The 16,615-nt window shown below is 39.3% G+C and overlaps 1 protein-coding gene across 4 annotated transcripts in view; it reads left to right on the top strand.

The window, feature by feature from the left end:
- Positions 1–663: 663 nt before the first annotated feature.
- The window catches only part of FBXO25 (F-box protein 25), a 29,466-nt gene continuing 13,514 nt past the window's right edge, over positions 664–16,615 (top strand). The window contains exons 1-5 of one of the 4 annotated variants that reach the window (XM_071741798.1): positions 664–797; positions 3,083–3,226; positions 8,706–8,815; positions 10,098–10,147; positions 13,178–13,270. In XM_071741798.1, coding sequence (XP_071597899.1) covers positions 3,090–3,226; positions 8,706–8,815; positions 10,098–10,147; positions 13,178–13,270 — 390 coding nt within the window. In that variant the 5' untranslated portion in view covers positions 664–797; positions 3,083–3,089. The remainder of the gene's footprint in view (positions 798–3,082; positions 3,227–8,705; positions 8,816–10,097; positions 10,148–13,177; positions 13,271–16,615) is intronic. The other 3 variants (XM_071741799.1, XM_071741801.1, XM_071741800.1) reach the window with 3 other exon arrangements.

Below are 16,615 nucleotides of genomic sequence, written 5' to 3'. Positions count from 1 at the left end.
AGGGGAGGTTTAGACGAGATACGAGGAAGAACTTACTGAGAGGCGTTGGAATGGGCTGCTCAGGGAGGTGGTGGAGTCACCACCCCTGGGAGGATCTAAAAACCGTGTAGATGAGGCACTTCAGGACAGCACCAGGGGGTGACGTAGATATTAAGATACATATATTTTTAATGGGTCCGGGGTATGCTGGCAGTCGGTGAACCTACAGGTGTTTTCCAACTCTGACATTTCTGTGGTTCTGTGACCCGCTCTCCCTCTAAAGTGGACTAAAACACTTCCTGCCGCACCACACGGCGACACTGGCACCCTGAAGGCGGATTTCTGTACTTACGGTAAAAAAAAACCCAGCCCGGGCCACGCCGGTGGGCGTAGCGTACCGGTACCGTGAGGGGCGGGACCAGGGCCGGTACCGTGAGGGGCGGGACCAGGGCCGCCAGCCCCGCCCCGCCCCGCCCCGCCCCCCGCCGACCAAAACATTGACACGTGCGCCTGGCTCCCCTCCTGCCCCACGTGACGCTCCCGCCTGTGACGCCACCGCCCGCTGCAGCCAATGGCACGGGGCGCTGCCGGGTAGCAACAAGCGCCACGGCCCGCCGCCAATCGGGAGGGAGGGGGCGGGGCCAGGACAGGGGAGGGGGCGGGGACTGGAGCTGGGGCGGGGGCCGGGGCCGGGGCCGGGGCGGGGGCGGGGGCAGCGCCGCTCGGCTCCGCTCCGCTCCGCTCCACGGTACTTCCGTCAATAGCCCCGCGGCCCGTACCCAGTGCCTGCGGAGGGGCTGCGGGGCCGCTGGCCTGAGGTGAGGCGGGGTGAGGGGGGGAACCCCCGGTGTGCGTCTGGGTGTGCGAACCCCGGAGGGGCCCGCGTGATGGGGGTCCCGGTGTACAACTGAGGCGGGGCGGAAGGGAGGGGAGGGTTGTGAGGAGGGGATGTGCGAGGCCCACGCACGGGCCGGAGGGCTCCGAGGCAGAAAGGGCGAAGTGTGGGTTGAGGCCTTTGGGACCGGGTCTGAGGAAGGTGTGGAGCTGGAGTAGTTTGGGGCAAGGTGTTAAGGGTCAGGATTGGCAGATGGGGCTGGGGGGGGGGAGAGCCTGGATGGAGGAGGGAGGTGTGGGGCTGTCGGTACCTGCCCGGGTATGGGGGAAGGGGAGAAGCAGGAGGCTGGAGGAAAGAAGTCCAGGGTAGGCACTTCAGGTGAGGAGGAGGAGGAGCGTTTGTGCCTAGTGGGAACTGAGAATTGCGTGGCCTGGATGCACTAAAATTGTTGTATGGGGAGATAGAGATCAGAACAGGGGTGAGCAAAAGAAAAGTCGATGAATCATGATTTTGCGGAAGTTTGAGTCTTGATTTGAGCAGTCATTTGATATGATAAAACATGGGGTGGGATGAAGTCTGTAAGCAGACTCTGACCTCTGAGTCACAGAGGTTGACACAGGCTATCTCCTAGAAGGAAGTCAAGCAGTTACCTGCCTGTAGTGAGAGTGTAAAGGAGCCGTTTCTGTTGGAAGCTGAGCTGCTGAAAAGCTTCTGCTAGCATGCTAAAGGAAGAGATGTGTTGGATTGCTTAAAAACAGGACAACTTTGCCTGTTCCCATCATGGTGTCAACAGTCTTCGTGCTGAGTGAAATAAATGGTTGGGGTCATATTTACACGTTATGAAGTATAAGAACTTGTAGACAGAAAAGTACAGAGGCAGAACAGCAGAATAACTTGCTGCAGCCCTGAATGGTTTGCATTGATGTTTGCTCGTGTGGCGAGTTACCTGCTTCGTGGGAAGCTGGACTCCCTTGCCAGTGCAAGGATAGCTACAGCAATTGCTGTAATCCATAGCTATGCTAAGATGGCATACACAGCCCTCCAGTGTTTCTTCTTGGTGTTTTTTGTTTCCTTGGTCCTTTTCGCTCCTCTTCTGAGAAGGGGATGTATGATGTAAAGTGAAGAACTGTTGTTTGTTTTATTTTTGGAAGAAGTTAAATTGATCAATGCCTTTCCCTAGATCCCCGTTGTTAGATAATGACCACATTGCATTCAAAGTCCTTTTGAACATTAAAGAACTCTGGCCCATTGCATTTTCACGGAAATCCAAATCTAGAGAGCTCATCTTTTGTTGTCATGAGAGCTTTAACAAATAAACAGTTGCTTGTCATTGCTGAAGGTGTGCTTCCTAAAGCATGCAGGAAATCTTGAAAGCAAGCTGAAGCCACAGAGATGCTTCAGTGCCATGCTGTACTGGGAAGCAAAGTTTGAGTGCAAAAGCATGAATCTTTATACCAGTCCAGGCAGACATACTCATATCATCACTTCTCATGTAAGAGAGGTGCATTGGAGAGATCTTCATGATACACCACAGCGCCCTGAAATTTGGTCAAGTAGTTCTGAACAGCAGTCAGATCTGTGTTACAGCCCTACAGGAAGGGAGAAGCAATGGGATATTTTTTCTTTTTTCTATTTCTAGTTTTGTATACACTGTTGCTAAAAAGGTGTTTCCACATTTCTGTTTCCCTGTGTACCCAGGTTTTGAGCATGGGTACAGGTTATTTTGTGTTATTGTTACTGATGGATACACTCTTAGCTTGTGCAATAGTGAGACTATTTCTTGGACTAAATATCCGTTTCTTTGGGGAAAAAATGTGGTCAGCATGTACTAGCCTCACAGAATTACTGACTTACTTTTTGTAATCTTTCACAAATGTTTCAGTAAAGAAGTTGAAATAAACTGTTATTTTTCTAATAGTCTCAAAATCAGTTTCGATTTGATCACGGCAGAGCAGATTACACAGAACACAACTTTGCTTGTTTTGGTATCACTCCTTTCCTGAGCTGGGATGATTCTTTCCTTGTCCTCTAAAGAACTAGGAAACCTATTATAATTTAATAAAGGCTCAAAGACAAAAACTGTAAAGTAGCAGAATCAAAAATATACTTAAGAAGCCACTGAATCTGCTTCTTAAAAGGATGCTTTTCAGAGAACTTTCATCAAGGTAATATTTTTTTAAGGTTAAAAAGAAAACTGAAATAATTATAAGTTTTGCAGCTTCTCTTAGTATTTAAGTAATAATAATAAAATCTTCTTGTTGCTTATAGAGAAACCATGCCATTTTTGGGTCAAGACTGGAGATCTCCTGGATGGAGATGGATTAAAACAGAAGATGGATGGAAAAGATGTGAACCCTTCAGTCCTACACTTGAGGATGGAAGTAATCAGCTGAATGATATCAGTCACACTGTGTAAGTTAGAAAAATAGTAATAGAGTAGTGATTCTGCATGAGTTAATAGCAGATGGGAAAGTAAGGATTGACCTAATTTCTATTCAGACTGCAAGTGTTTGTGGTAGATGGCATCATCTACCACAACACATACTAGGAGCATACAAACAAATGCAACCATGACTTGTTTAGTTAGGTAGACAGAAGACCCTTATGGAGATTCTGTCTTTTGTCACTGCTTCATGAGTTGTGTATTTTAGGTAGACAGATCCCATCTTCTGTTATGTCTTTTTAAATAATAATAATAAAAAGAACTAAAAAATCTAACCAACCAAAAGGCCTGTCAGATTCTATTTAAAGAGAAAAGTGATTCCTTTAAATTAAAAGTGGAAATTAAAATGTTACCTGGAAGTGAATGAAGACTTTTTCTGTATATTGGGTATTGGATTAGGACTGGGTTTGGCAGTCATAGAATGCCTTTGCTCCAAACACAGGTATTAATTGTAGTTTTATGGCAATTCTTAAACACAATGTAGCACTGTATGTGCTGCTGTAGAACAGGTGAGAAAAACATTAGTTAAATAAAGTAATACTGGCAGATGTCCACAGACTGGTTTGATATGAATAGCTTTGTCCAATCAAATTTCCACTTCTTCATGAAGAAGTTATTCTCAGGGATAGCATTCTTGGTCATAAATTCCAGTACAATGTACTCATAATGACAAAAGGAACAGTCTGTGTCTTTTTTGTTAGATCAGTAAATGATACAGTAAGAGATCTGATTTAGAGAGAATTTATACTGGCAAGCTAGGACTTGCTGTATTCAGACACCTATGTTTTCTAAATTTGTGAAATAAACCTCAAGAGAGTTATTGATCAGAGAACAATTATTATTAAGCTTACCTTGACCTAATATTTTCTTCATGCCTTTTTTTCTTTTTGTGTTCATTTGCCACTGATGTTATTTGAGCTTTTTCTCCCATACAGTGTGGACACAGAAGACTATCCTTGTCTTGTGTTCAGTTACTTTAAATACCTTTGAAAATTTTTCCCCGTTTTTTGCATTTTTAATAACATATCTGGCAAATGGAATCTAATTTCATTTTAAAGCTATTTGCATAGCTACTAAATAATTATATCTCAGGTTATTTTAATGAATACTGGCAAGTATGACATGAATGATCATTGTCTTTGTGAGTATCATTAAGACTTTTGATCCTAGTTATAGATATATATCTTTTCTCCAGAGAGAAGGTGAGGTATTTTTATTACTTCTTCAAGCAAAAATACAGTTTTTTTCCTTAGGTTTGAAAGAACTTAGTATTGAATTCCTCTGGAGTTGTTTTGGTAGAAACAGATTTAAATGAACTGATTTGGTAAAGGTACATGCGTTAAAGTTCAGGATTAAAATTGGTACAATAATTTGAAGGGACTGGCCATGAAATGCTTGGGGTAGGGGGAGGTTTTTATAAAATCTAATGTATTTAATTATTACTGTTTCTTAGTCTAGCTTGCTGGTTTGTCAGAATCCTGAACTCGGGGACCATCCTAGGCTGCATCTGATGCCCTCAGCTGTAGCAGTTCCCCAGATCCCCATCTTCACATTACACATCTTCTACTTAGAAAAGCCAAACAACTTTAGCCCTGTTTTTAATTTTTTTTAAAGTCATGCTTCTGTTTATTACATGGGAGTAATTTCACTACTCCTTGAATTTAGATCGTTGCTGCTAATCAGCAATTAGTATCTATTTTGCACAGTATGACAGAACAATTTAGGGTGCAAAGGACCTCTGAGGGTCATCTAGTCCAAACACGTATTCAAAGCAGGGTCAGCTGAGGTTTGGTTGTATAGATAAGGCCTTGCCCAGTTAGAGCTTTGTGCATTTCCATAAATGGAAATTCCCCTCTGGGTTCCTCTTCCAAGTTCCATTACCCTGTAATTTATTTTTTTTTTCCTTTGTTTGCTTCCACCCTTGGTCTAATAAGAATTTCTCTTTTCACAGATTGTGTCCATTACTACTAAACTTAGTTCTACTCACCTCTTCTAACCTTAGTTTAGCTCTATTTTGTTTATACTCTTTTACTGGATATTAACGATGATCAGATTTCCCTCCTCTTAACACTGAGCAAGCTTGGTTCCCTTGTCCTAATACATGTGTACCTTATCACCTTGGTAACTACTCACTGAAGTTGTTCCAGTATGCCAAAGTTTTTATTGCACTCGGGAGCTCCAAACTAGACACAGTAATCCAGATGCAGCTTCTCATGCCAAGTAAAGGGGATTGGTCACTGCTTTCAGTCTGCAAGATACCCTCTTGCTAATCCAGCTGAGAGTGCAGTTGACTTGACACAACACAAGGACACACTGCTGGCCTGGGTTTGGCTTGTTATCCACATGACTTGTGCAAAGAAGCATATACCCAGGCATGTGGTTCTGCTAATACATACATGGGGCTTTTTGTTGAAGTACAGGAGTGCATAGCTCTCTCTCCCATCTTAAAATATTTGGAGCCAATTATCTATGTATATTGAACAGACAGCTGAGCTTAGGATATCTGTTAACATGATGTTAAACTTAGTAAGAATGATGCTTGATAAAATTGTTGCTTTCTTGTGGTGGAAGCATATTGTAAACAACACATAAGTACTTGTTTGACTCTTCTTTAACTACAATATGAAAAGGGATGATGGTGTATTTCAGTGTGGCTGTCTTAACAGGGCTTCATTTATTTTCACACATCAAATAATTATTTTCACAAAAATATTTTCTAGAAATCCGTGCTAAAGGTAGTACTTGAGTAATACATTGCGTGGAGCAGTTCAGGCAGTTTGCCTTGAAAAAGAAATAAAGTTGAGCTATGTAGTTGGCTGAAACCCTTGTTACTATATACTTGTATCATCTTCTGTGAGAGAGAAAGTACACAGAGTTTCCTGCCAGATTTTGTCTTTCACCAGTCATACATATTTCATTTTCAGAAATTAATTAAACCTGCTCACAAACAGGTTAGAAATAAACTTTCATTTATATTATAGATTATATAGATTATATTATTCTTTAATTTATGTAAGTTATTTGTATCATTATTAAATTAAAGCTTTTTAACTTATTCAAGTAATCATCCAGTGCCCTGGTGTATCCAGTTGATTAATTAATAAAAAATCATGGACCTAATGATAACATTGCTTGAACAATCACTGGTGCTGGAAACCTTCCCCTCTGCCCTGGTGAGACCCCATCTGGAGTACTGTGTCCAGTTCTGGGCTCCCTGGTTCAGGAAGGATGGGGAACTGCTAGAGAGGGTGCAGCAAAGGGCTATGGAGATTATTAGGGGGCTGGAGCATCCAACATATGAGGAAAGGCTGAGGGACTTGAGCCTTCTTAGTTTGGAGAAAAGAGTACTGAGCATCTCAATGCTTACCAGTACTTAAAGGCAGGGGCTGTGTCAGGAGGATGGGGCCAGTCTTTTTTCAGTGGCCAGTGACAGGACAAGAGGCAGCAGGCACAAACCTGAACATAGGAAGTTCCATCTAAACATGAGGAGGAACTTACTTAGAGGATGGGTGATGGAGTCTCTGTCTTTGGGAACATTCAGAACCCACTGGGATGCCATCCTGTGCAATGTGCTCTAGCTGAACTTACCCTGGCAGGGTTGACTACATGATCACTAGAGGTTCTTTCTGACCCATAACATTCTGTGATTCTCTGCATAATTTAAATTATTTGGAACGATGCTTGGATAGTGTAATTTAAATTGATTTCATTTGTGGAAACAGAGATGGAAACAATGAGATCCTCCATTCTGTAGCTCTTATTTCAGTGCTTATTACAGTACTGGAGCCTGTCCTGTGCAATGCATTCATCATTGACCTGGATGAAGGGACTCAGTTTACCCTCAGCAAGTCTGCTGGTGATTCTGATGGATTGGCATCTTATATAATCAGTCACTTGTCAGTGTTGATGTTTGTCAGTTACCAGTGCCTTATCTCTAAACTCTTGTGTGACCAGGTATGATATTTGGCATTTGCATAGAATGTTGAAGTTGTCGAGTCTTTATGATCTGTTTTAAAAATTGTAAGACACCATCTAAATTCCTCACCTTGGATTGAACTCTCTGAATACAATGAGTATTGTTTTTTTTCCAGGATTTGAACATAAGGTGAAAACAACTTTCTACTTCTAAGTCTTCTCAGCTTCTGTATCTTTAAGCTCAACTAGCATTTACTGATTAGAGCAACCTAAAAAGTAAAACTTTGTGTTATGTAATCATCCTCCTTAAGGCACTGTTCAAGCCTCAAAATTTTAATTGCCTAAACTAGTAGCAATAAACTAATAGAATCTGATTTTTACAACTTAATGCCCCTTTATTTTTGAATAAACTGGTGCCCTTTAGTTTTACAATGTTCGGCTGTTGCAAGTACAGTTTGAAGTTAAAACTGATACTGATAGATTCATTTGGCAAGTTTATATTAAAAAGTAGTGATGAATGGGAAGGGTTTTGCATATAACTTTCTTGTCAGAGAATAATAATGGGGAAATAAAATAGCCCTACAGTTAAGCTTCAGTGCCATGTATCCTTAGTTATTTTGCTTATCTGTGCAAGTCTGTGGCCTTCATACAAAGTATCTTCCTTCTCTGTACTTGAAAAATGAACACTCCTTCTTATCTGCACTGCTGTTCTTTTCCATTATCTGCAAAAATGGAAAGTGAAACTTTATGAAACTGCACAGGCTTTATGTAGCACAGGCATTTTTTTAATTTCTGTATGAATTTCAGAAAGGTTTTTTTTCCAAGAAAACTTTTTAAATAATTTCTTTAAAATTTATATATATGTTCACACAATCTATATTATACAATATAGTTGAATTTATTCAGTATATTCCTCAGGGTTAGGTTACATAATTAGATGTCAAAAATGACATAGGTATAGTTGATCCTCTCTGGATAGAGGAGTGTAGACCACATGGTTCTTGATGCCCTACAAATCATGGGTAAAACAGTACTGTGACATGTGAATTATGTACAGGGTTCTAATTCAGGTATTTGTTAAAATACTGGATTTGCCCCAAAGTCAACAGTAGTAATAGAGGTGTCTTTCTTTGTTGGCTTTCTGCCTATGTTAGGATGTGCAGTAATTCTGTGCTGGCTTTTATTTGTGTGCAGTTTTTCAAGGCTTGGTCCATTTCAAGTAATGATGTTTTGTACACTAGAGCTCTGCAGACAATCAGTTGTCCAGCTAATACTGGCTCCTCAGTAGTCCTTGTGTCAGTAGTGATTTACAAGTTAGCTACTAGGAAGATAATTCTTTGTATTTCACTGGGAAGAAAAGAGCAAGACAGCTTCTCTCAGGATTGCTAAAAGCCATCAGAAGTCTGAAAAGAAGAGCATCGTTAAAAATGTTTTTTTTTTTCCCAGATGCCAGACCATAATGCAGAGAGTGATAATCTACAAGCATTTTAAATATTTAATCACTGCTGTTCTAATGAGGTGTATTTGTTTCAGCATCTTAACTGGTGATGATGAAGATGAAGAAATATACAGTACTGAAGATTGTGAGTTTGCAGCCAAGAAAAGAAAAAAGGATCATTTTAGGAATAACACAGATTCACAATGTAAGGCTGTTTTGGTTTGGCTTGTTTTTTAATTGATTTTAGAACACTCTCATAGGTTAAATTTTAAAATAGCCATTCATTTATATTAATCTGCAGAGTAGCCTTCTGAGTTATGTTTACTTCTGTATTGGCAACAAATTTTGATGTCAGAAGTGATACATCTTAATTGAACTGTGGCATTGATCATTTGTTATACAATTTTCCAAATATAATTAATTTGACCAGCAATTCCTGAATAATAAATGTCTTCTGAAAATAACCAGGGTTTTGTTTCACAGACTAGTTTTAGATTAAATTCATCTGGATGTCTAATGGAAGATTCTGATTACCCAAGCAACTGTTTTGGTTTTGTTTAATTCAAATTCCAATTAGTCTTGCATCTCAAGAATCAGTTCATAAATATATTTTGTCATTATACCTGTAGCTCTTGGTAAAGACTTCACAGTATTGAATTTCTTCAAAATAGTATCTTTTTGAAAAAGTTAAAGTATAAAAGCCATTTTTGTCAGTTCTCACTTTTTTAAAAGATCACCTGTACTTTACACTTCTAATATGTGTATGACAGCAAGTAGAGAATTTGGAAAGGTAAAAAAGGTATGTTCATAAGCAGCCTTTTGGCATTTCTAATGCTTTGATCTTGAAATTATCTTCATTATTTGTATGTTCCCAAAATTGTAATGGAGATAATCTTGCAGAAAGCTATGATCTTCCCCAGCCTTGTCTGAGCATGAAGTGATTCAGAATATTCAAATGTAAGAGCGTGGTTTCATTTGACAGCATACCAGACTTCTGAAAGCTGAAGTCTATTTGCCTTTATTAGTTTTGCATAGTTGACTTCCCTGCAGCATTCTACAGCAAGTGGATGCAAATCAGGCACCTTTACAGAAGAAAATTAGAGGGGTGGAGGAACAGGACTGTACTTTTCTTAAGTGGCTAAGGAGCCAGTTGGATTTAAAAATTGCAGGAGTTTTGTAGGAGAAATTGACTTGTTTTTGGTACGCAGTTAACAAAAGCTGTGCTATGTCTGCCATTTTTGTGCCAACTCCTGTGTTTGATTTTATAAAATGATATAATCTTCCTTTTTTTTAAAGTACATTGCCTGAAAATTTGTAGTCATCCTTTTCAGCTTTTGTAAACTTCTTTCGTAAAAACTGTTCTACCATCTGGCCTGTCCTATGAAGAATTTTATTGAGTTTCAGTTTCTTTCATTTTTCAGTTTCTTTCTAGAAGGCATTACCTAAAGTTTAAGCCTAAAAATGCTTGTATTTTCATTTTATTTTAGGTTTTTATCGTGAGAAGTGGATCTATGTTCATAAAGAAAGCACCAAGGAAGTAAGTTCTGCATACTATGAGTCAGTTCCTATAATTCTTGTGCTTCTTAATTGACAAATAGTATATTAAAAACAAATGTTTGTGCCCTGTTGTCTTAGGGGTTATATTAAAATCTCTCTCCATTGGCAGCATAGTAGATCTGCATATGGTGAGGCAAAGGCAGCTAGCAGAGTGACTTTTACTGGGTCATTGTGGCAGAGATGTGGGAACTGGCAAACATGGACATAATAGATGCTACTTCTCCCAAGTCTGTCTCTGCATTGTGTGTCTTTGAACTAAAACTGAAAGAACAGTTGGAAAACCAGTGTAATATCTGGAAAGAAGGTGTCTGCAGGCAGCTACCTGATATTTTGGAATCCTGATGTAAATTTGAATATCAACAAGTATTTTCAAGTTTTCAAAGATGACCTTTGTATTCCACAAAGTCCAGATGTTTTCAGTTTGGGATACAAACTGTATGCTGCAACTGCAAGGGGAACATGAAAGATCTTGAAATAACTTCCCGGAAAGCCAAGAGTTAAAATACAACTGGTGTGTAGAGGTAACAGTCTTGATGTTTGAGTTTCATTCCTGTGTTGTTTCCCATTGTTATCTGGGGTGAGTGGTACTTAGACATCCCTAAGGATGTCTTCCATCCACAGTAATGCCAGCCAGGAGAGAGAGAGGGTGGGAAGTGAGTGTGATGACCTCTAGCCATGCAGGCAGAAGTTGGCGTTTTAGTTTGTTGCTGAGAGAGACCACAAAGAGCACTGTACTCAGGAAGTGCATAGTGTTGTGGAGTGAGCTTAGAGGAGACAATGGAAAACTTCAGCTTGCACATCAGTCACCCAGAGGCTGCCTCTGTACATCTGAAGGGTGCTGCAAAGCCTTTCACCAGATTCAGAGCCCTTTTTTTCAGTTTTATCTTCATCTGTGATACACATAGTTACTTACATTAGTCTGCAAAAGCCTCAATAGTTGTCTTTCCCTTTGTGACATCTGAAGTGTAGGGCAAGAAGAAAGAGAGGATAACACACTGTGAGCAGTCACAATGCTTTGTGTGATGAGGTTGTTAACCTGATTTTTCAAACTACATTCAGGCCAAAACCACAAATTGCCTAAAATAATTCACTTGTGGTTTTCATAACCTTTATGTTAGGATATTTCTTTTCCTTCCCTGCTTGTGCAGAATTTGCTGTACTGGTGTGATGTGTGATGATTCGCTTGGGATTCTTGTCCTTTCAGAAAGTGGACAAAATATTTTGGTGTACCAGATAGCTTATTCTTGGTAATAAGCTATTATTGTAATAGCTTATTTTTCTAATAATTGACCATTCACTTTTCCTTCTTTTTAAATTTTTTTTGAAGCATCAAAAAAAAAAAAAAAAAAAGGATGGTTAGAATTCATTGCTAATATTTTTCAAGTATTTCCTTGTGTAAATTCAAACGAGTAAAGTAAAAAGTTATGTTAAGTAGCAATATGTACGAGTAGCAAGGAATAAGCATCCTTGAACCAAAAAGTTTCAGAGGCTATACTTTTCCTTACAGGCTGTAATGTTACTTTACTTCAAATGGTGAAGTGTCACAACTAGGGAACTTTTTTCCAAACTTGGTACTGAAGCTTAGGGGAAAATTACAAGAGCAGGAAGGTTTTGATAAGAAGCATGTGAAATATGCTATAGGAGAGCACTGAAAATTAATAACACTAGAGCAGGTGCAGGTACATAGCTGAAACAAGGTAGGAGATGCTCTTTGAAAAATTTTGTCATGATAATATATTGGGGAATGTAGAGCTGAAGCTTCAAAGAAATGTGCTTCCAGCTGTTCAAGGGAGTTCTTACATTACTGTATTTAAATGTGGCCTTTTGGATAACTGTTTGGCCAGAAAACAGCCACAAATATTTAAATTTCAACAAAAGTTTTGTTTTCTGCAAGTGTTAATTCACTGCTATTAGCCAGCCAAGTTGTGCATTTTGTGAAGTGAGCAGCGTGCTTAGATCTCAGGTTTGTCAAGTGGATGAAAAAGCAGTGTGATCTCCTGAATTTGGTCATTAACTGATAGACAGTAATTAACAGAGCTCTGCAGTGAATAGCTAACTGCCTCCTGTCCCACCATGGTACATCCAAACTAAGTTTTCTTTTGGTTACAAAAAGGAATATGAAGTTGTACTGTTATCTTTCTACCATCACATAATTCATTGAGGAAGTCTGTGTAGAAATGAACTTCAAACAGTTATTTATCCCCCACTTCCCTGGGCTGAAAAGCCATACTAGCACACTGCTCTTAAAGTATCCTACTGGATGTAGGTTTTTTCCTAGCCTCATTATATTTGCTTCAAGGGTTCTGTGTGGCTTTCTGGCTATAAATTTACTCAGCTTATGTGATCCCATGTCATTTCAGGCTGCCATTACCACCTTCAGTAGTTCCACAACAGATCTGAAACTTCCATTTTCACCTTATGACACCTGTGCAGAAGCACCAAAAGAAATGCAATTCCTGTTGCTATTGGCACCTAAGAAAAATGATGCCTAAAGTTCTAGCACCCAGAAAATGTTGCTCTAGATGTGGAGACCATTTGTTATTCCAGTCCCAGGAGCAAGTAGTTTATGTTCTGACCCTCAAATGCGGACATAAATTCAGTCAGTTAATGATTATGGTTGTAAGCTCAGGCTGTTGTACAAACAAGCTCTACCTTGTCCTGAGGCAAAGGGGAAGCATGATGGCCACAAGTCAGTACCAGCATTGTGGCCATGCAGCAGTGGAGCAGGTTCCCAGTACACTCAGGTACCAGTGATTACAGATTGCATGATTAGTGTGAGTTTAAAGCCCTTGCTGATGAGTACTACTGCATCATACCTTTTGGTTCCAAATTGCTTATCTGGTTTCATGTGTTCCACAAGAAGTGAAACATTTTCAGTCCACGTACATGGTACTTCCAGGGATCACAGTATATGTAAGCATAAGGTGCATGGCAGAGTGCTTTGCTGAATATTTCCCTCAATTTTATCTTTGTTTCTTTCCATTTAAAGTGTGTTTATTCTTCTTCTCAGAGACATGGCTATTGCACACTGGGAGAAGCATTTAACCGCTTAGACTTTTCAAGTGCAATTCAGGACATCAGAAGGTTCAATTATGTGGTCAAAGTAAGATCTTTATTTTACATGCTTATTTTAAAAATGCATTTGCAGATATGCCCTTGTGTACAAAAGAAATCATTTTGCACTGAGCAGCTGATGATTTGTAACTGTGTAAATATCCTGTTGCTATGTAATTTATACTGCGTGAAAACACTTTAAGCTTGCTTGCTGCTTTTTTTTTTTTTTTTTTTTTTTTTTGTGAAAACTTGTTATATTGCTCTATGAGAGCCTATAGCTTGAGGAGGATTGTGATTGCCAGCATGCTGTATATTTACAGGGAGACACTGATGGTACCTTCAGATGTTGTTCATCAATCTGGATAGTCACCTCTCTTTAAATGCAAAATAATTCCTGTACAAACAAAATCAGTAAAGTATAGTACATCTTAAAGTTACTTCCCTATGTCTTAAATAGGCTTAAAATAGCAATTTCCAGAAGAGTATTTGATGTGTAAATATTCTGCAGTTTCTGTTTCTTCTGCAGTTTTATAACAGTCCCGTGATTCAGTGCAATCTTTTTAATTAATTCTTATTTTTACCTATAGATATATATGCATTTACCTTTGTTAACATCTCTTAAAACTTAAGACTCTAGCTTTTTCAGTCTTCTTTTTTTTTGTTGTTTTCTGGAAATAATTTTCATTGCCAGTTGTCTGTTAAAAATAATGTAATGACATGAAGTTTATAGGAACAGTTAAGGCTACACTAATCTCATGATCCATTAGAAAGTCCCTTTCTTACTATGTTAGCTTCTCTGGATCAGGTGTAGTCTTAGGTTGAGAATTAAGTGCATGGAACCTCTAAGTTGTGGACTACAGTGCTATCTCCCTGTTTTCCAAAACCATGTAACTTGCGCTTCAGGGAGCCACATGATGTCATGCCCTAATTTCCTAACCAGCTGCCTATGTGGAAATACTTTACTACCTCAAGTTAGTAGGTATTTCTCCCAAATCCTAGGAAAGCTCAAACATGAGATGTATCAGGACTAGCATTCAGTTCAGTGGTGTGGCTGTTCACAAATAACACAGAGGTTGGAATGGATCCAGAGCTTGAAAAGACACAAAGCAAAATTAAATAAACATATGAGAACACCCTTACCACTAGGCTGTGGAGTATTTGGAGAGAAAACACATTCTACCCATCCTCAGGAAGCTGAGACAGTAGATTTTACATCCAGATAAACAAGAGGTGTGGGACCAAAGGAAACGAGGAAGAAAGGATTTGCTTCCAGGCTATTCATTAGGTTACTTCCCTGTTTTATCTACCTTGCAGATTTCTTGGTGTATGTATACTTTGTGGTTTAGAACATTGCTTTGTAATGCTGTTTTAGAAGCAAGAACCTTTTAAAAATTTTAGATATGTTTTAGAATTACAAAAAACTTGAGCCGTTGCATCAGTACCTCTGAAGTGATGGAGGCAAACTGCCTTTCATCTACAGATACAGAAACTGTACCTCTAAGATGTTAAAAGTTGCAGAGCTGCTAATAAGCAGGATCAATATGAATGACAGCTGCTGTTCATTCTGTAGCTGTAGAAGTTGTTGACTTGAGGAACACTTGTGGTGTTGTATCTAATAAATTAAAGCATCTGAGTGCATCAGTAATACGAGAATTTGCAAAAGAGACTTTAAAAGGATGTTTAATCTGTTTCGTGAGGTTTTAAGCCAGTCTGCAGCTCAGACTGAATATAAGAAGCAGGTCATCCCATGCCCATCTGCTTTGTACAAGTTTTATTTACATCCCTGAAGTTCCTAATGGTGGAGATGTTTTGTGCAGATCTCATCATATGCAGTCCAGCAATTCTTATTTCTTCTCCTCTAAGAATTATTCCTAGTTATGCCTGAACACAATGAGGATTACTTTTATGTGTGCTGTTCTGCTTGTTGCATTTAAGAAAGCAAGATATAAATCAAAGCTTTTTCTAAATACCAAGTCCTACTGCATAGCTCTTCTTTGATCTCAGACTACAAAGATAATCAATTTTGATTCTCCAAATAAAACCTCCCATTTATTATTAAAAGTTAATTTCGATGTCTGCCTGAGACCCTTTCATGGTGGGCAGTGGGGGAAGGAGGTAGGATCAGCTGTTTTCCTGTTCTTGTTTGTGCTGTAGTTTGTTTGTTAACTGTTGAAGATTTGATACTTTGAGTTTTATATGGATGGACTTTTTTCCGAATGTTTCAATTTGAATAAAAATTTGTTCCATTCAGCCTTATAACCTCTAGTAGATAACATAAACCATGGCTGTGTGTGTATCAGTGAGGATGAACTTGAATGTCAGGTCCTTGTACTTATGCACCTGCTAAAAGGCCTCAAAAACCTGTTTAAATAGATTGTTTGTACATCAGGAGAATTATTTCCTCCTTTCAGAGCACATAATGTCTTCTCAGGGATCATGCAGAGGAGCCAGAAGGAGCATTATTAAATCAGGGAGAGAACAGGTGTGTGTATTCTCTCTTCCTCCAAAGGAAAATTAATGCTGAGAGTAGTGTCAAATCAGTGTTTTAGAAATGAAGATATAAAATCATTTTTGGCAGGCTTAGTCTCTCTTCAGCCTCAGTGCCAACAGTTGTTGCTGCCCTACAAAGCTGTCCTGTTGCTCTGCAGGTTAGTGTTTAGGGCATTTAGTAGGGGATATTGGTTTCTGCTCCCTGCTTTCCCTTTCTGACCTGTAGAGAACACTTCTGAACTCAACATTATGAGTCACAATTGTAAAGCTTGGTGCCATGCTTCCAAACACTGCAGTACAGTCATAACATCAAAGTCTCTCATTTCATACTGAGGCCATTTTTTGTTGAAGAGGAAATAGCCCTTACCAGCTACAAAACAATCTAAAATGTAAAAGCAAAGGTGTCAGAATGGAGCAAGTGCTGCCTCTCTTAGCTCATGTTTAGCATTCACATGCAGGTAGAGATTAAACTATTCTGGTTACTCTATCCTAGACAGTTTCCACTGTTCTTACCACCCTTCTGTGCACAATGGTCTCAGAGAGAAATGTGTTACAGTTAGGAGATCTTCACTATATAGTTAATGGAAAGTTACTTATGCAGTACATATACTGGTTTTTATTAAATTACTGTAATTTTTTGTACCAGGGACTTGAATGTGGGAGTAACACCATTTCCTCCCTGTCCTCTCCTAGGAAAAATTTGTAGGTAAAATACCTACCCTCCATGAGCAGAAAGTAGTGCATGAAGTCCATCACACCAGAGTTTGACCATTACGATACTCAAAAATCAGAAGTCTGGTAGTTAATATCAGTTCATTGTGATGTTCCTGACCACCAAATCTGTCAGGGTGTTCAGGACTCAGCCACATTTCTATTTACAAGCTTTCAGAAGAGACTTCTTCCA

The sequence above is a fragment of the Heliangelus exortis genome, chromosome 3, assembly GCF_036169615.1.
Source record: "Heliangelus exortis chromosome 3, bHelExo1.hap1, whole genome shotgun sequence".
NCBI lineage: Eukaryota > Metazoa > Chordata > Aves > Apodiformes > Trochilidae > Heliangelus > Heliangelus exortis.
Note: the sequence above shows the minus strand (reverse complement) of the source record. Positions and strands in the feature narration are given on the sequence as shown.